The 27,563-nt window shown below is 41.3% G+C and overlaps 1 protein-coding gene across 1 annotated transcript in view; it reads left to right on the plus strand.

Annotated features, from left to right (window-relative positions):
* LOC136825254 (uncharacterized) overlaps positions 1-18,797 on the plus strand; it is a 48,322-nt gene extending 29,525 nt beyond the window's left edge. Inside the window, exons 7-11 of the mRNA XM_067081309.1 lie at positions 13,392-13,515; positions 15,036-15,169; positions 17,049-17,187; positions 17,496-17,673; positions 18,452-18,797. Of these exons, the coding sequence (XP_066937410.1) occupies positions 13,392-13,515; positions 15,036-15,169; positions 17,049-17,187; positions 17,496-17,673; positions 18,452-18,634 (758 nt within the window). The 3' untranslated portion in view covers positions 18,635-18,797. The remainder of the gene's footprint in view (positions 1-13,391; positions 13,516-15,035; positions 15,170-17,048; positions 17,188-17,495; positions 17,674-18,451) is intronic.
* The last annotated feature ends 8,766 nt before the right edge of the window (positions 18,798-27,563 follow it).

A 27,563-nucleotide genomic window follows, 5' to 3' on the forward strand; every position in this document is an offset into this window, starting at 1 on the left:
GTTAAAATAATCTCTTATAGTCTCAGATTCTTTATTCTTAACTTCTTATAATGCTTCTGTGAATTTCAGAGACATTTATTGCAAACAGCTTACATCAGTTTATTGTGTAAAAAATGCAGACTTAGTTCTACAAACAATGAACCCACAATAAACAAAGTGTTTCATTTACGCACAAATCACTTATACTCACATACTGCATCCCCACAAGTAAACACAACAGGCGCCAGAACAGCACTCCGCCCAAACATCTAAAACATAAAATAATCCAACAAGAAATAAGACTACAATGTGAAATAATGACCAAATTTTCTACGACAAAATGAAATTGCTAAGATCACGGCAAACGCTACATGAATTACAATGCATGTAAACAAATACCATATACTAAGCTCGCTTCTGTAGCCTCACAAAGGGCAGAAACATTCATCCAAACGTTAGCCTAAACAGCGCCGCTGCTAGGCTCACAAAGTTCAGAATATTGCTAATTAATAGTTTCCTAAGACCTAAGGCACACTGTAGGTTCACTTCACTGCATTGGCTGATAGTTCCAAATTCACAGGGCACACTACCAAAGTCTTTCCCAAACACAGGTCTGTTTACAATCAGCAACACAAAACAATCCTTCTTGCAGGCAGGCTGGTGGCAGCTGATGAAGAGTTAGAGGAATTTATTTCTGGTGATAAAATTCATTTCTCGCTATAATGTGGTTCGGATTCCACAATAAGCTGTAGGTCCTGTTGCTAAGTAACCAATTGGTTCTTAGCCACGTAAAATAAGTCTAATCCTTCGGGCCAGCCCTAGGAGAGCTTTTAATCAGCTCAGTGGTCTGGTAAAACTAAGGTCTTAACTTTGACAGAAATGAAACCATTCTCAAAGCCCGCGATGGGGTCCAGTTCATAGCTCCCTAGTGTCTTTCACTCAACAATCACGCAACTAACAACAGCGTAACTTCACACACACTTCCAAACACACGACAAACTCCACAAATCATACACAAGCGATCAAATTCACTCGTACGGACAACATAATAAAAATAACAACAAAAAATCAAAAGAACGTTTCAAGTCTGCTATGCACGGAAATTCTTTGTACATCAGCTCACAAACCAAACACATACACTAGATCATTTTATGATACAAATTCATTGTGATAAGAAAGTGTATATTAAATAATGATATTTGAATAAGGCACTTTTCCAACATCTATTTCATAACACTCAATGTTTTTCGTCATCCAAATATATCGTAGTTATGGTTTCAAAGTGATATTCTTAAAATCTGTGTCAAATTAGAAAACGAGAAACTTATTGTTAAATGGCAAACTTACCAATTTTTCTATTATTACTAAATTTTGCTAGTAATTTACTTCTAAATGATTACAAGTTACTTAAGTAAGTAGGAGGGGCTGCGCAGGATCTTACACCACCCCCTATTAAGTGAGGCACTTGATCACTTAGAAGATCCTGCAGCACAATTTTGGGCAGTGCATGGCGTTCACCCTTCACTACACTTCACTTGCACTAAGTTCACCCTTGGAGAGAATGCACCTCTTCGAGACAGGTCTGAGGCACTCCCCAGTCTCTGTCTTCAGGTGGGCGTTGTGCACACTTCCATCAATGCTGCAGACGATCTCAATGACTCTCGCCAGAGGCAAAGTACCTCTTGGTCCCTTCTCATCCAAGACGAGGGCCACGTCGCTGTTCTGTAGGTCTCGACATTGTAGTCAACTGTTGATATTCTTGGAGGAGGGGCAGGTACTCCCTCATTCAGCACCTCCAGAACAGGTCTAAGAGGTACTGGACTTGCCTCCAGCGGAGGTGTGAGTACTGATCGGTTCTGGCAGTGCTCGTGATGGGGTCCGGAGATCCTTTGAGGTTGAGGAACGTGTTTGGGGTCAGCGGCAGCAGACAGTCGGCATTATCTGTGATGCGAACCAAGGGTCTGCTGTTCACTACGGCTTCAACCTCACAGAAGAGGGTGTTGAGAGTCATCCATTAGTACCTGTTGCTGGCAGATGATTTTTAGCACTCTTCTGATAAAGCGGATTTGACACTCCCATACACCTCCCCAGTGAGATGACTATGATGGATTGTACTACCAAGAGATGCCCTTCGTTGCCATGGTATCATTGATGGTGGTCTGGTTCAACTTCTTGAGCTCATCACAAAATGCTGTGTCTGCACCGATGAAGTTGGTCCCATTGTTGGACCTGATGGACTAGATGGGACCACGCCTGGCTACGAACCTCCGCAACACATTGAGAAACGCATCTGTTTCCATAGAATTGGCCATCTCAATGTGGATAGCTCGAGAAGTGAGGCAGATGAACAACACCCTGCATCTCTTCACCTTAGACCTCCCAATCTTCACAAGGAAGGGTCCGAAGCAGTTGGTGGCACTCTTTGTGAAGGCTGGCTCCCCTGGGAAGAGTCAATCTGGAGGCAGATCAGCCATCTCCTGGGTGATGGAGCGTGCACAGAGAGCCCTGCACTTCACACAGCTTCTCACCACCGAACAGGCTACTGCATTTGCTTGCACTATCCAGAACTTTTGGCAAATATCTGCCAGAAGGAAGTTCTGACTGTAGTGTTCCAGCTTCTCGTGCTGCAATCTAACTAGCAGATGGACTGCCGGTGGTGTCTTGGGCAGGATGATGGGGTGGGCAACACTCTCATCGCAGGGTGCGTGTTGAAGGTGGCCACCCACAAGGAGAAGACCTTCACGTACAATAGGCTTCAGCTTCACAATCTTGCTGGTCGTCAGTATCTTTCAATTGATCTCTTGGCTGCAGGCAGCCACTTCTCTGGGGAAGGCTTCCCTCTGTGTGAGCCTCCAGATGATGTTCTCAGCTGCAGTCAGCTCCTTAATGCTCAGGCAATCACCAGAGGCATTGTTGTGTCTTCTTGGTAGGAGTCGCTGCAGCCAGGCAACGCAGCACACAAACTGTGGCCACTTCCAGAAGTACTTTGCTACTTGCTTGATGAAGGGCCCAGTCTCTGTAACAGTGTCGCAGAGCAGTGGCATTTTCTTGACTTCTGGGTCGTCCTTCAGAGCAGCGATCTTCATGTTGCTTGGAGTTGCAGGTCATGATGACTCTGGACCCCGCAAGGAATGCTGGTCCCTGAAACCACATTTTTGACGTCAGCAGCGAGTCAGCCTTGATTCCTCTGGAAGCCATGTCTGCCAGGTTTTTGGCTGTGTCCACATACCTCCAGGTGGTGATGGGAGTCACCTTGCGTATCAAGAGATACTTGAGGACCGATGTAGAATCGCTCCAGAACACTGATTCTTCAAGCTCCAGGCTGAGTTCTTCACGTAGCTTGCAATCCATGCATGCTGCCACAACTGCTGCAGTCAACTCGAGTCTGGGAATTATAGTCGTTGTCTTCAATGGTGCCACTAGATTGTCCCATGACGAGCGTGCAGCTGACTTTGCCGTCGACACTCTCCATCCAAAGGTAAGTGGCTGTGCCGTACCCGACCTGGCTCGCATCTACGAAGTGATGCAGTTGGTAGGCCTTCACAGGTCAAAAGGCTGGCGGAACAAAGCTCCTCAGGATCTTCATGGTTTCTAGGAGCGGCAGCTGGTCACACCACACCTTCCATCTGTGTGTTTCGGCTTCATGGCATCCTCCCATCCCAGCTGCTCCCTACACATGTCCTGTGGTAGCATCTTGGCAGGCAGCTTGAAGGGTGTGACAAGTCCCAACGGGTTGTAGATGGAGGCCACGATGGAGAGGATGTCTCTTCTGGTGTGTGGTCTGTCTTTCAAGCTGATTTTGAAGGTAAAATAGTCTCCCTCCATGGACCAGTGGATCCCCAGTGAGAGCTCTACAGGAAGTTCGTCCTTTCTGAGGTCCAAGCTTGCGACGGAGGCATCTCGTTCAGACTCAGGCACTGCAGACAGCACGTTTCTACTGCTGGAAGCCCACTGGTTAACTCACCAGCCCTGTCAGCGCAGAGTGAGGGCAGCTCCTGGATGAGTTTCTTCAGGCATTCTTCGTCGTCGTGGGCCTTGAGAAGGTTATCGACGTAAAAACTAGTAGTGATGACCCCAAGATGCTTCTTCACTGTATTTGTGAACGTGCTCTTTGGCTGTGTGTCGCAGGACATAGTTCACACATCTTGAAGATGACTGCGCATCGAACACATGCACGCCCATCTCATACTCTAACCATTCTTGCGTTGTGTCACCCTTTGGCCACCAGAGGAAACGAAGAAGGTCTCTGTCTTGCAAGGGGACGTTACCTTGATGGAACATTTCCTCTACACAGGCTGTGACAGCGTGCTGGCCATTCCTGAATCTGAGGAGAGTTCCGACTAATGTGTTGGCCACATCAGGGCCCTGAAGAAGATTATCGTTCATAGATGTGCCTTTGTATCTTGCCTTCAGGTCAAAGACCACTTGAATCTTCGGATTTGTTGTGTGGCACATGGAATGATGCAGCATATGCCAAACACGCCCATCGTTGCGCTTCAACTTGCTGCTTGGTACAGACGGCACATACCCCTACTCGATATACTTCTCCATGGCAACTACATAAGACTGCTTGTAGTCGTTGTCTTTCTTGAACTTCCTCTTGACACTTGCAGCCCAATGTACGGCCATTTCACGGTTGTTTGGGAGCTTTGATCTGTCTCGTAGAGGTAGCTCTATCACATATTTTCCAGATTTCTGGTGGATCGACTGCGAGACCCTGTCAATGAAGATTTTGTCTTCTACAGAATTTTCCATATGGGAGTGAATCTCGCTCTCCCAGTAGTCCCAGTTGAAGTGATCTTGAAGGAGCTGGCTCACCTCATTGTTGGTGTGAACAGATGTCATAAGGTGCATGGGAAAGGTTGGCATCTGACTCGTGGATGTTCCAGTACACCTGAAGGCCACCCAGCCAAGCTTGGTTAGGTGCGCCATAGGCTTGTGCTCTTCACCACCGTGCTGATCCAGGAAGAAGCCAGACAAGGTGCTGTTCAATCCAATTATAAGCTTCACATCCCCGTAGCTAGGCAGAAGTCTTGGAAGGTAGACATCTTGAAGGTGTGGCCATTGCCTGGCCCACTTCACGGGCATCATGTACTCAATGGTCACACTTTGCTTTCCCCTGACGTAGACTTCTTCGATTAACAGTTGCTTGGTGTCTTCCAGGTCCCAAGGCGAAGACTGACAAGCTCGTCACACCTAAGTTTCCACACTGTATACTCATGACCTGGCTGACACGCCTACCCTTCAAATTCAGCTTCTCAACAAGACTTCTGGACACCAGCGAAGACACAAAACCGGTGTCGAGGAAGGCATGGGTCTTGACAGAGTTATTGACAATGACAGGCAGGATTTTCATCATTACGCGACCATCAGGAGCGTGACTTGAGATCGTGGAGAAGGGCAAGGGCGCTGGCGTAGTGGTGGTGGTTGCTGTAACTCCCACTCTGCTTCCGGCAGCTGGTGCCTTGCCTCCTGTAGCTGTTGCTCTGCCCCAAGTAGCTGCAACCCCGCGCCCTGTAGCTGGCACATTAGATGTGGGCACAGATGCTCTGCCAGCTGCCACTCTTGTAGTCCCTGCAGGCATGCTAGATCCTACTTCTCGGTGCAGCAATGAATGATGATACTCTGCTCCACAAGTTGAGCATTTACTGTTGTTCTTGCAGTGACAATGCGAGTGTCCCTGCTGGAAACACTGGAAGCAGAGCTTGTTGCTGGCAATCATAGTCCACCTGTCACTTACATTCTTCCTTTGAAACTGATAACAGGCATCCAGCTTATGTCCTGTCTTGCCACAACAGCAGCACGTGGTGCTCGGCTGCACCCTCTGAGTGGAGTGCACCGGGATCATCTTTGGCTTGCCATGAGTGTTGTTAGAATGTTTGACCTTGATGTTGTCATATGATCCGATGGTACTGCAGGTCTTGGTGACCTCGGCCGCGTGCACAATGAACTTGACAAGCATGCTAAACAATGGTTGGGTGTATACTATCTTGGACGCCCACTTTGTAACCAGGTAACTGGGAAGTTTGTTGACAACATGGTTTAGGGTCTCAGCCAGCTCCACTCTTGCCGCATTCTCACCTAGAGTACACAGAACGTTGTGGAGGTAGAACCCGAAGTTGTGTAAATCGTCAACCTTGCCCGCATCGATTTTCTTCCATTCAAACAGCTTCTTCAGATGGTCTTCTTCTATGTCATTCTTGCAGGTGTAGATATGTCAAAACAGCTCCCATGCCTTATGATAACCGACTTCAGGCTGTAGACTCATGCATCCTTCTACCAGTCATTGCGGTTCTCCCTTTAAACGGTTGTATAAGTGGGTGAGTCTCCTCTGTGGATCGTCTGTGTTGGCTTCCACAGCCCAAGCGAAGGAGTTGCTGAACCACACAAACTTAGTGGCGTTGCCTTCGAATTTTGATATTTCCATTGTTGGAAGATGCTGGTTCCTGTTGTACTCTTGTTGTGCAGCTAGCATCTGACTAAGAACTTGTGTGAGTCCTGTTATAGCTTGACTGTCGTTAAGTTGAGAGTTTGGGCCTTCTGTAGGCTTCGCAGGTGGTGGTGGTGAAGCACGTGTGCTGTGGAAGGGTGATGCAGACAGATTCAGGGCACTGGCGTTGCACATGCCTTCCCCCACTTCAGGTATGGCCGAGAATCTGGTTGTAAACAGCCCCGTACCATGCACAGGGCCACCAACAAATGGAGTCGATGCCCAGGCAACTGTAGGATGCATCATGGCAGCTGTAAAACACCACTTGTGTCCCACTGACGAACATAACGGCATTGGTAACGTTGGCAGTCTTTGTTGCACCCTTGGCGTCCTTTGTTATGTCTGGTGGTTCATGCACAGTGTTCCAGTTCTCAACCTTCTCATGGGGATAGATGTGAGGGAGGCCAAGCTCTGATCATCTTGAGCTGCTTGAAGAGCTAGCCCCAGAAAGCGCAGAACCATTTTCCCTTAGACATTTTACCTTCAATTTTGCTTAAAATATCTTTCTTTCTTCTTCCTGTCTCTCACGCCTGTCCTTTTCTACCCTCTCTTCTCTTTCTTTTTCCTCCCTTCTTGACCTTTCATTTTGTGCATTTATAAACACTTGTCGTTTGAGTTCTTCTTCAGCAAGAAATTGAGATCTGCGGCTGCACAATGAAACTTTACTGTTTCTTGATTTTCTACTCTTAACGTCTTCTGACGGCCATAGCAACAGACTGCTCACTGCCATATTTAGACATGTTGTACACTGTACCGTCTCAAATATTCAAACTGTATGCCGTGATATGTCTTGATTTGTTCAGTTACAGTACACAGCGACAGAGCATCTTTAAATGACCCACTCAACAGGGTCCGTATCAAATTGTAGAATCCGGTGAATGCAGCTGCTGCAGACCACAACAACCGTACCGAATTATCAAATCTCCTGCTCTCTGGGGGACCAATATTTAACCTATTAGGATCCCCGACCGCACTTGCAGATCAACAAACACAATCGTCAACAGGAGGGAGCCTGTGTCTTGACTAATGGGTAGCTAAAATAATCTCATCAAGCATTCAGTTTCTTTATTCTCAGCTTCTTATAATGCTTCAGTGACTTTCAGATACATTTGCTGCAAACAAACAGCTTACATCAGTTTACTGTACAAAAAATGCATACTTAGTTCTACAAACAATAAACCCACAATGAACAAAGTGTTTCATTCATGCACAAATCACTTATACTCACATACGGCATCCGCACATAGGCTACCAGCACCACAACAGGCACCAGAACAGCACTCCACCCAAACATCTAAAACACAAAATAATCCAACAAGAAATAAGCCTACAATGCAAAATAATGACCAAAATTTCTACGACAAATGAAATTGCTAAGATCACAGCAAACACTACATGAATTACATTGCATGTAAACAAATATCACATACTAAGCTCACTTCTGTAGCCTCACAAAGGGCAGAAGCATTCATCCAAACGTTAACCTAAACAGTGCCGCCACTAGCCTCACAAAGTCCAGAATGTTGCTAATTAACAGTGTCGTAAGACCTAAGGCACACACTGTAGATTCACTTTACTGCGTTGGCTGATAGTTCCAAATTCACAGGACACACTACCAAAGTCTTTCCCAAACACAGGTCTGTTTACAATCAGCAACACAAAGCAATCCTTCTTGCAGGCGGGCTGGTGGCGACAGACATGGAACCGTTCTCAAAGACTGCAACGGGGTCCAGTTCACAGCCCCCTAGTGTCTTTCACTCAACAATCACACAACTAACAACAGTACAACTTCACGCACACTCCCAAACACACTACAAACTCCACGAATCATACACAAGCGATCAAATTCACTCATACAGACATAATAAAATAATGACAAAAAAAATCAAATGAACGTTTCAAGTCTGCTATGCACGGAAATTCTTTGTACATCAGATCACAAACCAAACACAAATACTAGATCATTTTATGATACAAATTCATTGTGATAAGAAAGTGTATATTAAATAATGATATTTGAATAAGGCACTTTTCTAACATCTATTTCGTAACACTCAGTATCTTCAATTCATATGCTTCTCACCATCCAAATATATCGTAGTTATGGTTTCAAAGTGATATTCTTTCAATTTGTGTCAAATTAGAAAACGAAAAACTTATTGTTAAATGGCAGACTTACCAATTTTTCTATCATTACTAAATTTAGCTAGTAATTTACTTCCAAATGATTACAAGTTACTTAAGTAAGTGGGAGGGGCCTTTGAAGGATCTTACAGTAGAGTACAGGGCTAGTCAACTTCGGACCAAAATAAGGACTATCTCGTGCATGTTGTCTTGTGGCTGCATTTTGTTGATGTTAAGATAAAGAGTGGTCATTAGTCAGTATTTGACCTGACCAGAGTGAAGAACAAGGAAGCTCTCTTAACCCGGATTAAGGCGGTCAGTCCTTTTAATCTTGACGATCCGACCAGTCCTGAACAGAAACATCTCTTCTCAGAGAAGTCAAAAGGGAAAATATGCAAAACTAATAAATTAGCCTTTAATTCAGCAGTACCTGGAGATTAACAGGGACCTCTCTCACCTAAGGTCATGAAAGAGAGAATGCATGTGGGCAAAAGTTTCCCACAGTGACCCTTCATTTCCTTGTTTTCCTGGTTTTCTTCTATGGTCGCCTACCAGTGACATCACAAACATGTGCAGTAATGCCGGGACTGTCTAACCCTGTACTCTATTAACCCTGTTTCTATCAATGAAGTGCTTATATTGCGAGACAATTTTATTCTATATCTGGCGGGATTCCAATTTTTCGTCGCAGCCCTTTGTTGGCCGAGTTGGTTGAGCTTCAGACCGTCATTTGATGGGCCGGAGTTCGATTCCCGCCGCCGGCTGATGAAGAGTTAGAATTTATTTCTGGTGATAGAAATTCATTTTCGCTATAATGTGGTTCGGATTCCACAATAAGCTGTAGGTCCCGTTGCTAAGTAACCAATTGGTTCTTAGCCACGTAAAATAAGTGTAATCCTTCGGGCCAGCCCTAGGAGAGCTGTTAATCAGCTCAGTGGTCTGGTAAAACTAAGCTATACTTACTTTTTTCCAATTTTTTGTGACTAGTTTACCCGGTCGATACACGTTAATTTCACTACATAGTGCTTACCTTACGACGCATACATTAAATATCAGAAACATTTTAGTTTAGATTCAGCATTGGCTTTGGAACCAGGTGGCACTCAGAATGTAGCACTCTAACGATGTGGGGGAGGGCTGGAGAGTGTAAGCATACACTGTATATTCAATACTAGATAAGTACTCAGTGTTATAAAGGAGGCATTTGCACTTGGAGGTAAATATATTACCTCAAGGGCCACAGAATTTTTCATAGTAATTACTTTAGTTAAGAATTATCGTTTCAGAAATCTACCCCAAATGTCACCCAGTCAGCAGAAATAACTCCACCTAGTTAATGTAATGAACAAAGGAAGGTACACTGAACTATTGCAATTGCTAGTGCTTTCACAGAATTAACACTGGTTACTCAATTTCCTCTCCCATTCCTCTCTCTTCCCTGAATCCGTACTTATTCAGTTTGGTTCATCATGTCTCTGAAGTTTTGCAACCAGGTGCAACGTCTTGCTCATTGGCCAAAGCCCACTTCCATTTATGGCTACGGCGATCTCTTCTCACCTTCGGTGATATAACCTCAATATGGTTTTCCCTCCCTGCTCGCGCTCATCTTCACTCTGAGGTCATCCATCCTATTTATCTGATACCCAGCACCACTCTCTCCACATGGAGTTTTGTCCATTTGTCTGGGGGTGACTTCCATTTGTTTGTGTTTTTCTTGTGGGGGGAGGGGGCGATGTTCTCATTGGCCGAGGTCCTGCTCAGCATGTGTTTATTGAAAAGAACGGGTAACAATATCTGACCATTCTCTGAAGAGATCAAAGTCAAAGAGATGGTTAATATGGCCTCCGCTTAGGGATGAAATTTTGAGCTGATCCACATGAGATTCATCTGATTGAAGATCTGTTCTTCTTGGGTGGCATTCTCGAGAGTTCGCTCTCTACAAAAAAATAATAGTAAGGGGGTTGCAAGGTGAAGAATAGAACAGCAGCGTCTAATAGAGGTTGGATAGGAAGTTGCTGAAATGAAGATCAGTGTTAAAAGGCTTTTTTGCCCTATTCCTTACAAATGGGTGAAGAATGTCGGCTGTCAGTCGTAAAAGAGAGACAGGGACAAAACTAAGTGGCACATTACGTTAAACAAAGCAACATAACTGTAAATTAGTACATACATTTATTAAACTATATGACTGGAAAGAAAAAATGTAAGAAAATTCAGGTGTCCCTTTCCCAATAATAAGTTAAACAAGAGCAAAATAACAAGGATGGGATTCCTGTCACAATACACACCCACACACACACAATACATATATGTATGTATGTATATATAAAATTTTATATATATATATATATATATATATATATATATATAAATTTTTATATATACATACATACATATATGTATTGTGTGTGTGTGTGTTATGATGGCAGCCTTGGTTGCATTAATCTTGTAGATTATTCATTCATCTCTTCTAATTAGTCTTTTTTCTTCTTCAGTAACAGAATTAAGTAAAATGCCAAAGTTCATTGCTGGGGTTTTATTTATAAAAGTATCAAAAGTCGAAGGTAATGGAAATTGTAAGGGCGGGGTCCAAAAAAGAGTGCAGGGGTCGTCAGTGCTTCTGGGATCGTAGGTATAGCGACATGTTTTGGAAGGCCTTCTTCCTTCTTCAGGTGGGAACTGAATGAATTGGTGGCTGTGGTCTCGCTTTTTTATGTCAGCGGTCGGCAGGGAGCACTGGTTGCGGTCTGCTTTTTGGTTGGTCAAGAGAGTGTTGATTTTTGATTGGCCAAGAGAGCGCTGACGTCACTGGGCATGGTCTTCTCCCATTGGTTGGCGGTTTCTCGGCCATAATCTCAGAGTGGTTGCTCTGCGATGCCCTATGGTTCGTAAGACGTGCCATGTGGAGGATTGCATTTATAGCTTCATTAAGGTCACGTCCTCCATGCTGTATAAAGTCGATGAAAAAGCCCTAAAAAACATCATCAAGGAGCACGTCGCCCCCACCGACCCGACGAAAAATGTGCAATTGATCATTTACTATGCCAGCAAGAAGACGAGCAGTCTTATTATTAAGAATAACCCTGCCCCTCGACAGGAACCGCTGAAGAAGACCAACATGGTGTACCGGTGCAAATGCCCTTCGCGAGGATGTCCTGCGACCTACATCGGAATGACCACCATGCGTCTTTCGAAATGGATTTCCTGTCACGCCCAAGAGGGGGGCCATTTTCAACTGTGCTAGAGACGCTCACAACCTTCGTGTCCGGCGTTGTGATATTATCAATTGCTTCGAAGTAATAGATCAAGCCCCTGACCACCGAAGACTACGGATACTAGAGGCACTGCATATAAGAGCAGAAAAACCTACCAACACCACTACACAAGAAACATATCTGCTTCCGACAGCGACACGACGCCCTATAACAGCGCCCCCTGACAACATAACTATCAGAACATCCCAGCAAGACGTTGGGAACAGCAGCAACGACCGAGACCCTCCTGACGAACCCCCTGACGGAGGACGTGACCTTAATGAAGCTATAAATGCACTCCTCCACAGGGCACGTCTTTTTTCTAAGTAATCATCGCAGAGCAACCACTACGCTCTGAGATTAAGGCCGAGAAACCGCCAACCAATGGGAAAAGACCATGCCCAGTGACGTCAGCGCCCTCTTGGCCAATCAAAAATTAACGCTCTCTCGACCAACCAAAAAGCAGACCGTAACCAGCACTCCCCGCTGACATAAAAAAGTGAGACCACAGCCACCAATTCATGCAGTTATGGGCTGCTCTAGGAGCAAGAGCCCGTGCTGGCACAAGGCCAGCTAAATCTAAAACAACAACACCACCAATTCATTCAGCTCCCGCCTGAGGAAGGAAGAAGGCCTTCCGAAACATATCGCGATACCTACGATCTCAGAAGCACTGGCGACCCTTGCACTGGGTTTTGGAACCCGCCCCCGGAATTTCCATTACCTTCGACTTTTGATATTTTTATAAATAAAACCCCTGCAATGAACTTTGGCATTTTACTTAATTCTGTTACTGAAGAAGAAAAAAGACTAATTAGAAGAGTTGAACGAATAATCTACAAGATTAATGCAACCAAGGCTGCCATCATATTCAACAAAACATGTATATGTATGTATATATATATATATATATATATATATATATATATATATATATATATATATATATAGTTTATATATAGTATATATATATATATATATATATATATATATATATATATATATATATATATATATACTATTATATATATATATATATATATATATATATATATATATATTTAAATATATATATATATATATATATATATATATATATATATATATATATATATACATATACACACATATATATACATGTGTGCGTAAACGTCTAGTTATATGTAAAATTACATTGGCGGACTTTTATAAGTTGGCGATTCATTCGTCATTGAAAGCAAACTAAAGAAAAGCTTGATTTGAAATTTGTGTTGTTGTTATTCAGTGGCTGTTCCACGGGGATTGTGGTAAGAACTATCATGCTACCTAGAAGGCCTATGTGATAATTTTTTTTCTAAGTAATCATCGGCTATCTACAATGCCTGAAGTCTTCCTTACAAAAAGCGGAGGATGAACAGAAGTGAGGTAATAAAAATTCAACAGACAAGCAGATTAATAAAAACTTATAATGATGAGCAATAACAATTCAGGTTTCTGTCATTTGCTTACTTATAAAGAAGAGGTTGACACTTCTAATACCTTCATTATTTCTTGCTCCATTTCTTCAGCCTATTCGCACCAGACACCCTGCCGTGGCCTGTGCGAACCTGTAGCTCCGCCTGTTGAAGCCTGGAAAATAATCCGAATGGTCATCCTCCTGTCCAAGATGGCGCAGGGTGTAACCTTGTACATGTAAGTCAGCATTTGTGCTTCAAGTCTTGCGACCCGGACTGTTTAAATGGCAGGTGCGAGGACCCATCGAGAAAGGAGAATGCCCCAAGTCATTTCATTAAAGGCTTTCCTGCCTTCGTGTTTTTCATCCTCAGAAGAAAGACCTGAGAAGTTTCAGTAACGTTTGCTTTTTAAATGAGGAAAGGTTTCCTTTAAATGACTGACGACTTGATTTTCTATCTAGTTTGAAATTATTATTATTATTATATATATATATATATATATATATATATATATATATATATATATATATATATATATATATATATGTGTGTGTGTGTGTGTGTGTGTGTGTGTGTGTGTGTGTGCAAATAAATAAAAAAATATATACATATATATATATATATATATATATATATATATATATATATATATATATATATATATATGTGTGTGTGTGTGTGAGAATTCTGGCACATGCTAGTGTCAGCGTCTTCCCTTCCTTGTCGTAGTTTGATGCATGGGCTAGGTGCATAATGTTTCTCGTTTTCAGTTTCATGTCTCAATTTCTTCATATTAATATTATTAATGACACTCAGTAGACTTTTGAACACCATCTTAAGACGACCATCTTAAGAAAGTAGAACCTCACACGGTGTAACTACGTAGCACGACGTTTTACAAAACTTTCCGTGTTAAATAATAAGTTGCTCATTATCCACTAGGGATTTTACTACAAAATGGTCTTCCAAAATGATCCTAAAATGGATGACATGGGAAGAATCTTGCCAGATAACGCAAGACTGATATGACTCTCAAAACTGATGCCGAAATAAAAGACTAAGTCACGAACCATAACAACACCGGTTCTTTTTATATGGCACGAGCTTGTTATAGCAATTTTTCCGAAATAATCCAATGACTGGAATTACAAGCCATTATAAGAACTGTGTGCTTTACTGTCGACAAACTTGTGCCTGTGAAGAGAAAAGATGTTTAACCGGAGGTTCGTGTTGAAGTTCTGCGACCTTTCTCAAAGATAAATAAGGTTTTCTACCATCATTCACTGAGAGAAGACTACTGGCATTCGAAAATCTTTGGCGAAAACTCATACTGCTCTTGCTCTCATGAATTTAAGAGTTTCTTTGGCGTTGATGCGTGAAATAAAATAAAATAAAAAAACAATGGCCGGGGCACTGAAAATAGCAATAAAAAAATTCTTGGGCACATATTTTCCCTGCGTAGCGTTTTTATAAGTGTAATCTGTTCAGAGAGAGAGAGAGAGAGAGAGAGAGAGAGAGAGAGAGAGAGAGAGAGAGAGAGAGAGAGAGAGAGAGAGAGAGAGAGAGGCAATTAGTATTTACCTAGATAAGTGTTTTCTGGAACTTCATTTTGTCTCAATGAATGCTCCGCCAAGGAGCTGGATTCATGGATTCATGTGAGCTTATAGTGTTAACATTATGGGAAGAAAAATGATTCACAGGAAGAGGTAAGACAGGTTAGTTTTCATGTTAAAATCTCACTGGCTTTCTTTATTCCAGCGTTATGGTTAAACGGCTCCATAGACTCCAACATCCTAACCGTTACAATCGCCTTCGGAGTAAGACCTACAGACAAGGGCGTCTCAATATCTTTGCCACACTCTTGCTTTACTTCGCTCATTTCTTCTTCATTGGTAAGTATGACTGCCAGCTTCTCAGGTGACCTTGCCAGTCTAGTGTCACAGGACCAAGAGTCAGTTTCGCTGTGAAGCTGAACATATTAAAAATCACTAAAAGGATATTCCCGGTTGCTGGAGAGATGGGTAGTGCCATCAAAAGTGCACCTCAACAAGCAGTGCACTGTGTCCAAACCAAAAACAGACCAGGCAGCTCTGACTCAAGACTCAAAAAGACTTTCCTTTATTCCACAGACAGACAGCGCCGTAAACAAACTAACGTTCCTTGCAGCATCCTTTAGGCCCCTAGGTGCATCCCCTTTCATTCATTTTACTGCGCTCCGTTCATAGTATCTTTCTTTCTACCTTCTCCTAACAAGTGTTTCATGGTGCAACTGCGAGTTTTTCCTCCTGCTACCTTTAAAACTTTTTTTTTCTCAATTTCCCTTTCTGCACTGAATGACTTCATGAGTTCCAGCACTTGGCCTTTGGCCTTAATTTTATATTCCAATATTCCAACTAAAAGGCTATTTTGCTTGAGAGTAAGAGTTAATTACAAGTAAATAGTTGAATAAAATTCATTCATGCTTGTAAACACTTCGTCACATCTGATTTATTGGAGATTTACTTAAATAACCAAGAAATATAAAACAATAAATTATCTAGGCTTTCTTTAGAATACTGATTTCCTTAGTCTCGAAAATTGCATTTTTCACAAAATCATGTAAAGCTGATATTGATCACGCTACATAATTCAGAGAAGTAGAACCAAGAGCGTCCCCAAAATGGAGTCATTCCAGAGGCCCTGACTTATGAGCCCGCTCAGTTCTCCGGTTTGGTTGGAATGTTACTGCCGTTCTACAGGGCGGTGATCTCAGTTGTATTCTACGATTATCATGTTATCGAATATTTAGATAAAAACTGTTATTTCAGAAGTCACGAAAACCAACACGTTTGAGAGTATTTCTTGATAACCTCAGAGTTAAAAATATCCATAACCGATGATCAAAATAAACAATAAAAAAATGCGCCGAAGTTTCTTCGACACAATTGAGTTTTCTGTACAGCGTATAATGCTGTATGAGCCGCGGCCCATGAAGCTTTCAGCCATGGCCTGGTGGTGGCCTGTCCTATAGTGTTGCCAGACGCACGATCCATGCCTAACCTGCAATTTGGTATGTTTGATGATTGGAGGGTGGATGAGAAACATACCAGTTTGCAGTCCTCTAGCCTCAGTAGTTTTAAGATCTGAGGTCGGACAGATAAAGTGCGGACGGCCAGACAAATACCCATCTAATAGTTTTCTTTTACAGAAAACTAAAAATAACCAAATTGCAATGTCCGAGTTATTCAGCCAAAATCACATGGTACCTTCACCTCCAGTGAGATTATCTAATGACAGATGCACTTTGTGAACGGGTTTTCTTTTGTATGGTTTTGTATAGCATTTTCAATGAGGATCTGTTAAAATAAAGAAGTACCCACTGTGCAACTTGGAGATCTTTCAAGTGATCAAATGTATCTTCAAATTGACAAATCAAAAGTGACTTATGCCGTCCTTGCAAATTTAGTGAAGAGTTTTTCATCAGCAAGAAGCTCATAATTATAAATCATTGCTCGTGCATTTGGTGGTTAAGCACGAGAAATATCTTTTCCAGTTTTTTCCAGTTCTCTAATGGTTACAGTAAAGTAAACTTAAAACATTAGCCTGAGAATAAACGATTGGAAAGACGGCATCAAAAATTCATTTTTATTTTAACTCGGTTACAGATTTCATGAAGCAAATACAAAATATAGTTCGTTTACTAGGTGTAACCTGTTTCTTTCTCTCCTGTCAGAGAACACCTAAAAACTTTACTTATACCATTACATCGGATTCCATTCGTTTCTATTATAGGCTCTAGAGTACTGGGTTACAGCATGATTATCCGAGCTTTCAAATCCTGGGTCTATCTGGTAGTTGGTCTCCGCTGGCTAGTACACACGACTTGGCATCTCTTTGGTTTGCTCGCCTCACGAACAATCACACCTGCCAGGTAAGTTCTGCTCTGAAGCAAGAGTACAGGAGCTGAGAGCTCGACTGTGGCAAGTGAGAATACGGTGTTGATATGGCTTTAAAACTAACTAATAGTTCAAAACTGATGGTATGCCAACTATTACAGGTTAGTTCATCCTTGTAAGCATGTTCTTTTTCGTCATTCAAAAACATAGAAGCAGTGTGCTTCACCGTAATTCCCAAAGTGCAAACACGGTACTGATAACAGCTTTACACAGCTAACAGAACAGTCGTGCAAAGCTGTTGATATAATGAATAAAGCAATTTCACCTCTCTTTTCTTGAAAAGATCCATTTCATCATTCACAATGGGAGGAGTCTGGCTCATCGCACTCACCAATGAAGATGGCGGAAAGCAGCTCGGGAGGTTCATTCTATACTATAGCATTGCAGCAGTGGAGACCCTCATCTGCGTCTTCTTGTGGAATGGAGAGATGAAGGGTTCAGGAGATTACTTCTCCTACAGGGTAGGTGCCTCATATTTACGTTCTTGGGCTTTTCTTTGGTATTGCTGCTATTACCATTACTTTTATTAACTGCTAATAACATTATTATTGTTATTATTAATAATATATGTAACTCAGTAATGCAGTATTCAAAGATTATTCCTCTGCTTAGTAGAACTGATTTATCTTAGGTTCAGATAGTAATGCTGTTACTGATATTAATAACAATAAGCGCTTTTCAACTGAATTTCTATAAATAAATTTTTACTATTATGGATGTAGTTCTGAGGAGTGAACCAATTGACGTGACTTCGATTCAAGGAAATCGTTCTAATGAAAGTCGTTGTTAAACAGTGGTGTACATTCTCAGTCTTTCTCTTCTTCAAACTTCTCTTATTCTGTGACTATCTTGTATCTTATATCTTTAGTTTCAATGGGTACATTGAAGTTCGTCTCAACGGTTTGGACAAATTTTACTCGACGGCTACATTCATTTGAAGACTGAGGGTCCAATTATCATCATTAATCTTGTTTTTGTTTCATTAAGAGTCTCCATTTTAGTATCCAGAAGAAAGCACGATCTGATTTGGCAATGAGAGTTGATGCCACATAACGCAGTAAAAACTGCAACTGTAACAGTCATTCATTATTACACACACTTTCATGGCTTCCTGGGGTTTAGTGCTACCCACTGCCTCCCTCACATGGCTCCTATGATGTGACGGAAGCTTTTATCATTGGTTTTACGGATCTGGCAGCTCCTTGCACTCATCAGTAAGTAATATTAACACATTTGCAGGCCTCCTGGGCGGCGGGGATCGCCCTCGTGACAGGCGTTCTGCTGCACGCTACCTATTATGCTCTCCTTCACCCTGGCACTCCTTCAGTCAGCATAGAGGGACTCCGATGTTGCCACGGCACCACCCACCGAGACTCTGACGAAAGTGACACCGAAGACAGGAAGGAGAATACTCCCGAATAACGAAGTTATCAGACTGCATCTCAAAAGGAACGGTGAAATAGAAGTTCTTGTTAAGACAACTTTCGTCAAAGGAATGTGTCGTTTTGTCAGAAGTTCTGGTGAACTGGGGTCGCTGAGTGTGGCATTGACTGATACATTAAATATACTCATTTTCAGTGGGGAACCCGTTACTCTATATACTCAAATACACCCTTTACCAAAACATTACTCCCTTGCAGTTTGAAATTCATACATCTGTTCGGTGGCCTGCGACTAACCTGAATACTTGATCTAATCGCCTGAGGCTGATAGTAATGCATTTTAGTAAAGTTTTCAGTTACGAAGCTTCTTTCCCAGATATTGAAATTCTAGATGTACACGTTTCGCGTATATGATTGTCATGACTACGTGTCCTAAATAATTTGTTTAGCTACTTCTCTTATTTTTGTTTTCTTCAGGGTTACTATTACTGATTTTTTTTCGTATTTCATTTTTACACAAAAAATGTTTGTAGTTTTCTAAACAAATATTTGTTACAGTTTAGGGAGCCATTACTTTCGGCAAGGTAACTGTGTAAAATATATAATTCTTTTATACAATAAACATGGTTTTGATGTGAAAGTGGATCTCAGACAAGGATGTGGTCTACTATGATTTTATAATAATAATCTATAGTAATAAAAGGCGAGCGGAGCTTGTTTGTCCGCCCCGTGTGAAACATGGAGTGTTCGCATACTTTCGTATCGACCGTGCAAACTACAGCGGCGGCAGGCCGACTTGTGCGCAGCGTAGCGAGCATCATCAAGCTCGTAATAATAATAATAATAATAATAATAATAATAATAATTATTATTATTATTATTATTATTATTATTATTATTATTATTATTAAGTCCGAGAAAGTAGAGATCTCATTCAAGGGCCCTATGCCTCTACAGTTTATCAAATTGTTCAAAAGTTGGTAATGATTAGGCCTTGCTTCATAGCGTGTTTATGCATAAATATCGATCTCGTAACGCAAATTTTCATAGAAGGTACCAATAAATCCTTAGATTTAACAGGGCCTACAATACTGCAAGCTGGCCCTCATTTAAGGGCAAAGTTCTGAGTGACCTTAGTTTGCTAATGATACTGTTTAGGATTATGTTGGTGAAGAGAAGGTGCAAAAACTAGTGAGAGTTTGAAAGCTTTTGAAATAGAAGAAACCTGAAAGAGTGAGGCACTGAGGATGAATGTCAGTACGGATGGTGAAGGAACTTAAGTGGTTGATTCGTACAAATATTTGAGAGCAAATGTAACCTATCACTTGCAGGTCTCGTCTTTAATTATTGTGAGAGAAAAAACTGTGTATGGAAGCCAAAGTTTTGATGCACGAAAGGACTGCTGATCAATACTTTTCTTTATGGGAGTGTTGACTAGACACTGAATCCAAATGAGAGAGTAAAGGCGGAATTTGCCGAGATGAACTGTTTGCAAACTATGTAACGAGACACAATAAGAGAAAAAGGCAGGCATAGATGAGGTAATCAGGATTCCCTTGAGGCTGGTCATGAGGACAGAATTCAGGACGCGAGGTTGCTATGAAATGTGAGCTGCAGGTTATTGGCGCTGCTTATTAAGGCCGGGTGTGGGTGTCCATGGACTCTGATAAGATTTCAGTGTGTTCAGCAACTGAATTGTGGAAGTTTTCATTATATGGTGCTCGTTCTTGATTCAGCAGATGAAGGATAAAAGAAGAAGTTTGATTTGCCTCTGGAATAGACCTTTCCCAGAGTATCCCACACAGAAAATATGTGGTCAAGTGACAAAGACCTACTACAGACAAATATCTATCTTAAAAGTCAAGATGATACCCATATTGGAAGATCACCTCTTTCAACTGATAACCAACGAACTTTAATAAACTCAACTGCATCACAGACTGCTTTTGGAAGCAGTTACCAGTTCACAAGGTGGGTGCTTGAAGCTGCTCTGATTAAGTAGGCAAACAACATAATCTAGTAGATAACAAATTCTTGAAATCCATTTTTAGTTAGATTAATATTCTTTATTCTCTCAGGCTTTACTGACTTCAAATTCTTAAATGTGTGTTTTGGAAATCCCTTCTTGTGATGACACTTATACCTTTAGTATCTTTTCCAAACTATTATTGTTTGAAAAGGGAGAGAACTGCAATCTATAAAATTGTATTCTTTTGCTGCTATTTCTATTATTTATATATCCATAACTTTTATTTTATATATATATATATATATATATATATATATATATATATATAGTATATACATATATATATACAGTATATATATATTATATATTACATATGTGTATATATATATATATATATATATATATATATATATATATTACATGTATATGTGTGTATATATAATAGCCTATGTATATATGCTGTCTATATACTGTAGGTATTAAAAAATATTGGACAATTTAATTGTACCTTCCATATATCTTTTCATTATGTTTTCATATAATGAAAGATTCAAAATAAACCTCAAAATGATATTGCCACCCAGAGCTGGAAATGTGACTTTTTTTGCCCTGTTTCCTATACTGTTTAATTTTCTCCTTCTGATGAGTAAGAGGCCTGGGTACTCAAGAGAAAAAGACTTTCCACTTGCATCAAGATGATATACTAGGTGTTAATGAAAGGAGACGATGAATTTTCTCCCCGTAAGGTAGTAGTGCCGTCAATGGACCTACTTCGGTGTACTGTAGGCATTGCTAAAGGTTCTTTGCAGTGTCCCTTCGGCCCCTACCTGCAACCCCTTTCATTCCTTTTACTGTACCTCTATTCATATTAATCTTTCTTCCATCACGCTATCTACCTTTTCTTAACAAATATTTCATAGTGCAACTGCAAGTTTTCCTTCTGTTACACCTTTCAGACCTACCTACTCTCAACTTCCTTTCCAGCTCTGAATGACCTCATAGGTCCCAGTGCTTGGCCTTTGGCCTAAACTCTATATCAATTCGATGAATTCTCCAAACGCTACAGGATGACTGAATTTTAACTTCACCACTGTTACTATAAAACAAATTCGAAGGGGCTTTTCAATGAAGAGAAATATAAGAAACTTGACTCAAATATCCGTTGTGTGGATACATATTTTGCTTTACATTTCGTCAGTAAATATTTCTGAGTATGTGTTATGAATATATAGTGAATCATATCACAAAGATAATGATTCCAAAGTCGGAAAGAACGATCAGAATGCCGTAAAATACTGAAAAATAAACGAAGTTGAAACAGATAATAATTTTCTTCATCCACTCAATGTAAAACTTGTAATTCAAGGTCAAGGAAATTATTTAATTATCTGTTCTCCTAAACCTTGAGGTCAATGGGAGATCTTATCAAAACCCGATTGGCCGAGATAATAAGCAGCAGGTAATTCCAACTGCCAATGGCGTATTGTCTCAGTACATATTTCTTCCCTGCACGGTCCAAATGCCTCAGATAATTTCTCATGGACTTTTTTAGCGTTCTTGATTAGACATGCGGTTTGCTTTTATTTAGGCGGATACAACTGTCGGTTGAACGTTGAAAAGACTCTTCTGAAACTGATGGATGTATTAAAAGGTATGAGCTGAAGGGGAATGCATATTAAATTAATTTTTAAAAAGACGTCGAACGCTTAGGGCACGTGATCTCATCTGAATGAAGATCAGCGTGGCAGTGATGCCGTATCGAGATTCCTTGGATTAAAGGCTACAGTTGTCGTCTTCAGTACTAAATCGGTGTGGTAGCAAGAAACAAATTGTCCGCCCACCGGATGTTATATGGAGCAAAAGACCTTTAAATGTAAACAGATCAAAGAAGCCTTCCATAAGCTTACAGAACCTTTAAATAGTGTTGAATTACTGGATCTGCCTGCATTTCATGGGTCCTTTTGAACAACGAATGGTGCTGGCATAGCAACCATTTCAGGCGGCACCTCACAAGTGGCCCATAACAAGAGACAGACTCGGGAATCCGTACGTTTTGCATCTCAAGTAATATGAGGGGCCGAGTGCAGTTATAATAGGATCAAAGATTGTACTCAGAACAGACGGTTAATCGCTTAAGGAATTCTCTGAAATAGAATAAATGTCAAGAGGATGCAGACGAATTGGGGAAGTTGCAATTTTACCTAGAGGCTCTGGAAAATATTTCAGGGAAAGAGAAATCGGTGGCTGATGCTCTCTCTACATGGGTGCTGATGGCCGTTGTAACAACCGCGATGAAAATGAGGAGCAGCACAGATACCATACAAGTCAATAAATCGTACCAGACGTCGGAATGAGTTGGGGGTGGGGGGAAGAGATGGATTGGGTAATAATATGAGAAAATCGCAGAGTATATTAGCGCGTTCCCACTGACATATTGTGGACAATGTAGGGGAAGTCAATAATGAATGCCCTAAGATTTAGAGTGGAGTTGAGTTGTCCGGAAGGGATTTGGATGAAGTGAAAAAGGAGCAAGAGAGCGAGAAGAAATACTGTTTACGACAATAAGACATAACCGAGAGGGAGGAGGTCCGAGTTCTCCACATCTATTAGAGTTCCGGAGGAAAGACTCGATAGACAATATTATCTTCCATCTGGTCTGTGAAAAGAAGCCTCAATCATACCTATGCGTTTTTCTCTTTCTTATTTTTTGAAATTGCAAGGGATGCGTAATGTTCCTGTGGGGTTCTGAGCTAGCCGTATTATTTATTTTCAGTTCAGGAATAAAAGTGTATGTAACATATTGTGGGAAGTTGCTCGAACTGCCACGAGGTGTCAGGAAGTCTGGGCGTGGCTTAACCGTCAAAAGATGAGTTTTTCCCTGATTCGAAACCGGGATTCTCTTTACTTCTCATATTCTTTTAATAGAACTGAAAGTAACTGCTTTTTTCTTTGTATCTTGAAACTCTCTATCTCTCTCCGTCTCATGATATTTATAGATAAAAAAGGTCGCACTGCCTAATAGACTCACATGGAAGGGATATTTGAAAGTTTAATCGTGGTCCTTTAGTGGGATATTCAGAGAACTGTGGGAACCTGGTGACTGACTCTCTAGTAGGACATTCAGAGAACTGTGGGACCCTGGCGACAAGAAGGATGTGAACAGAAGGAAAAAAGAATTTCCTGATGCAAGAAGCGTTAAAAAAAGCGACAAGGAAACAGAACCAAGAAAATACGAAGCGAAAACTCGGGGAAAAATGCTCCTGGAAATGAGCACATCCGTCATCTCCTGCGAAGGCAGCTTTGTCGCAGAGATCATGAGTATTTCGAAAAATGGTTTTAAAATATTAGCTTTAATATTTTAAAACGAAAAATTCTCATGTAAATTTCTCGCAATTATTCTTTTTTCTGTTTGAAACATTTTAAGATACCAAAAACATGTAGTCGTTTAAAACAAACAAAAGAGGGATTAAATAGAAAGCTGAACAAATGAAGCTCTTATCACCAAATTTAGTTGTTTACTCGCAAAACAAAAATTTTGTCATGAAATTCGTAAAGAATAAAAAAAAAAATTGGTCAATTTAAGGTAGCTTTGTTTTATAATTAATGGGTCCAGTTAAAATAAAAAATAAGATATAAAAATTAAAACACATTATCATATACACAGACTATCAACGAGTAGCGCCAGTGACACGCACGAGGAAAAGCTGACAGAAATATCTGGAGCCTCTCTCAGCCGCCATGGTGTCAAACCAATTCCTTAGAGGCAGCCAATTTCAGTTAGGGTTTTCCTGATGACTGTTTTTGCACACATCACAGTTCAACAGACGGGATCACTACTACGTAGGATATGAACGCACCGGTTCCAGCAGGTCTTGCCACAGCTAAGAAAGTTATGGAAGACTTTGCTGTCTTTTGACCTGATGCCCTGCATCTGGAACCCCACTGCCCATAAAATGGATCTGTAGCTTCAGCAGCCTCTTTCTGCACAGCGTCACAAAGTCCTTTTTAAGTTAGGATAACGATTAAGTTTCTCCTTTTCCTTTATGGCTGTTCTTTCTCACCAGCTTCCGAGATATGTTTACAACCTGTGGGGCGCAGCCACGAATTCCTCTGAGAGTGTGGGGGTGGGGAGAGGCGGGGCGGGGGATCAAAAAGTCTTGCCTAAGGGTCATATTCCAATGGTCTGAAGAAGTCTAAATAAATTTCAGAATTACATAAATAATATATATACAGAAAAAAAGAAGCAATAAACAACGTATATAATGAAACGCCGCAATAAATGCAACAGAGCATTCTAAGGTTTCAGAATTTAGACGAATTTTCTAATCAAAAAAAAAAAAAAAAAAAAAAAAAACCTCATAAGTGTTGTAGAATCGGTCACACATCGCTTATGTGGATCAAAGTCTTTAAGTCCAGTCCTGCCACGACCTGAAGGGAAGCACAGCATGAAGGAAGTGCGTGAGATAAAGATTCCGAGGAGCATCATCACAGTTTTCTCTCTCTCTCTTTCTTACATGAAAGAAGTTCCAACGCGCACATCCTTAGCATTATGTTGCAAAACTTCCTCCAGACTCGACCCAACAATTAAAGATCTTGAACGAAACCCACATCATCTCCTCATATTATGTCATTCTTGGATCACATATAAACATTCAGATGTCATTTATTTAGACGGATAAGTATAAAAGTTTATCAGGGCTTCAAAATGAAGAGCACAACAAAACAATAAATAATAATCAATTATATTCGAGATGATAATGATGCTTCAGCTTCAGAAAGACAGATCTAGACTTTACTTACGAAATTAAAGAATATGAAAGACAAAGGAAACGTGAGGTCCTCGTGGAATAAAGTTTATTTATGACGTATTCGAGTTTAATTCATAACGCGGATGTTCTCCCTACAGAAGCAAAATGAAGTAATGGGAAAATAAATTCGATCTTTATCATCACAAGAATGTGGATGCTTTTCAGTTTCCAGTTCAGATTTCGGGGAGCTAATTGATTATCCCGGAACTTTTAAATAAAAAACATTCTTTCTCTCTCTCTCTCCCTCTATCATCCTACGACCGTAACTCACAAAAGCTCTTACTTGAATCCCAACCCGTCAATTTTCTTATTTTTTGTGATTCTTACTTTTTAAGAGATAAAACCCATGTGGAGGTAAATTTCCGTAGCTCTAGAGCCTCGTTTGAAGGCTGGAGTCTTCCAAGAAGCTACAGATTCCTGTAGAATGATTCTTCGAGGAATTAATAATATAAGACATTTGGAAAATAAGTCATTTACTACTTCTAACACAACATGGACCAGTCGGGAGACTCTCCCCCTAGGATACATTCCCAAATGTAGTTAAGGAAATTCATGCAAGGAGGCCCTCCTCGGGGCTGCCCTCCCAGGACGGAAGCAGGCTTCCTGCCACGATAGGAACCCCCACCTGGTGGGTGGAGGCCAAGTCTACCTGGGGAATCATCCCTTAAGGAGGGTCTCAAGCTCCACCTTATGGATACCTTCCAAGAGGGAGGCCACGGCACCGCCACCAGGGAGGCCCTCATATGAGGCTGCCTTTCCGGGAGGGAGGCAAGTTTACTGCCAGGTCGGAAAGCATCCCCAGAGGAGGGTCTCCAGCTCCTACCCCCTGAGGGAGCAGGGCAACTTGAGCAAAGATTCCTCCTCCAAGGCCACTTCCCCTGAACGGAGGCAGGCCTCCTGCCACGCAGGGAAGCATACCTGGAAGCTGGTCTAAGTATGGGGGCTGTGGCCAAGACTTCCTATGGAAGGTCTCCAGTCCTCGACATGATCTCTTACCAGAGGGAAGTAAAACCAGCGAGAGAGAGAGAGAGAGAGAGAGAGAGAGAGAGAGAGAGAGAGAGAGAGAGAGAGAGAGAGAGAGGCAGGTACAAGTTTAAATCCCGTCTGAATCGGTTTGCCCTAAGTGAAAATTATATTTTGCCCAGTCATACATATTCCCTTATAACGCACTAGCACCAAAATGCATTTAATTTTTGATTATGGCATCAAAAGAAGACGGCTTTTGATAGGAATAAGTATGACTATATTTTCACTCAGGGCACAACCGATTCAGACGGGATTTAAACTTGTGCTTGCCTCTCTCTCTCTCTCGCTGGTTTTAGTTGGAATGCTAGAGTTTAACAACAAACATTTCAAGAACACGTAAGTCACACATCAGACGAGCTTTTTGTACTGAAGGGTTTTAAAGATAATTATCATACTTAATACTTAGTATTATTATGATTTTCCTCATGTAGTGCCTAGAATGCTTTCCATCCCGGCACAGAGCAGGTAAGGCAGACATTTAATCAACGCTGCATGCTGGGTGTTATTCTAGCACCCCGACCTGAGGGCTTGAGGAAATATTACAGTAAACCTGAATTAAGGCTCACAGCGCATTGAGGTGGGTGACATTTACGTGAAGAATCAGGCGGCTGCTTCTGTTTCACGTTGACGTTCACACAAAGGATATTCTTGGCACTCGCAAGACTGGCGGTCTGTTTTACGGGCCATTTGAGAAGGGTGTTAGTGGATTTTCCTTTTGTATATAAGAAAGAAAGGTAGATAATCTTCCACAGCAGCAAAGAAAGGTAAATTTACTTTTCAGAGTCATCTACAGTTAGACTTTTAGTGATTCTGCATAGGCTATATACGGTGCAGATCAAGGGAGAATGATCTCCCTTCTAAGATAGTATCTGAAATATTCTCATTATTTTTCTGAAAAAAAAAAAAAAATTGACGTCATGGTGATGAATTCTGCGTCTGCAGCCAACCGCATCTACACAAAAACCCAAAGAAAGAAATACGCTTGGCTCATATTATGCTCTGTTTGTCTGGTGAGCATGTTCAAACACTTCCATTTCGGGAACATGTTGATTCCCAGTCCTCCCGCTAGATCTCGAGAGCCACTTGGCAGGATTCCGAGGGACGACGAATGGTACGACCTGCTGTGTCCTCGATATCGTCTCCAGAAGATGGCCAAACCCTCGCAG

The sequence above is a fragment of the Macrobrachium rosenbergii genome, chromosome 37, assembly GCF_040412425.1.
Source record: "Macrobrachium rosenbergii isolate ZJJX-2024 chromosome 37, ASM4041242v1, whole genome shotgun sequence".
Taxonomy (NCBI): domain Eukaryota; kingdom Metazoa; phylum Arthropoda; class Malacostraca; order Decapoda; family Palaemonidae; genus Macrobrachium; species Macrobrachium rosenbergii.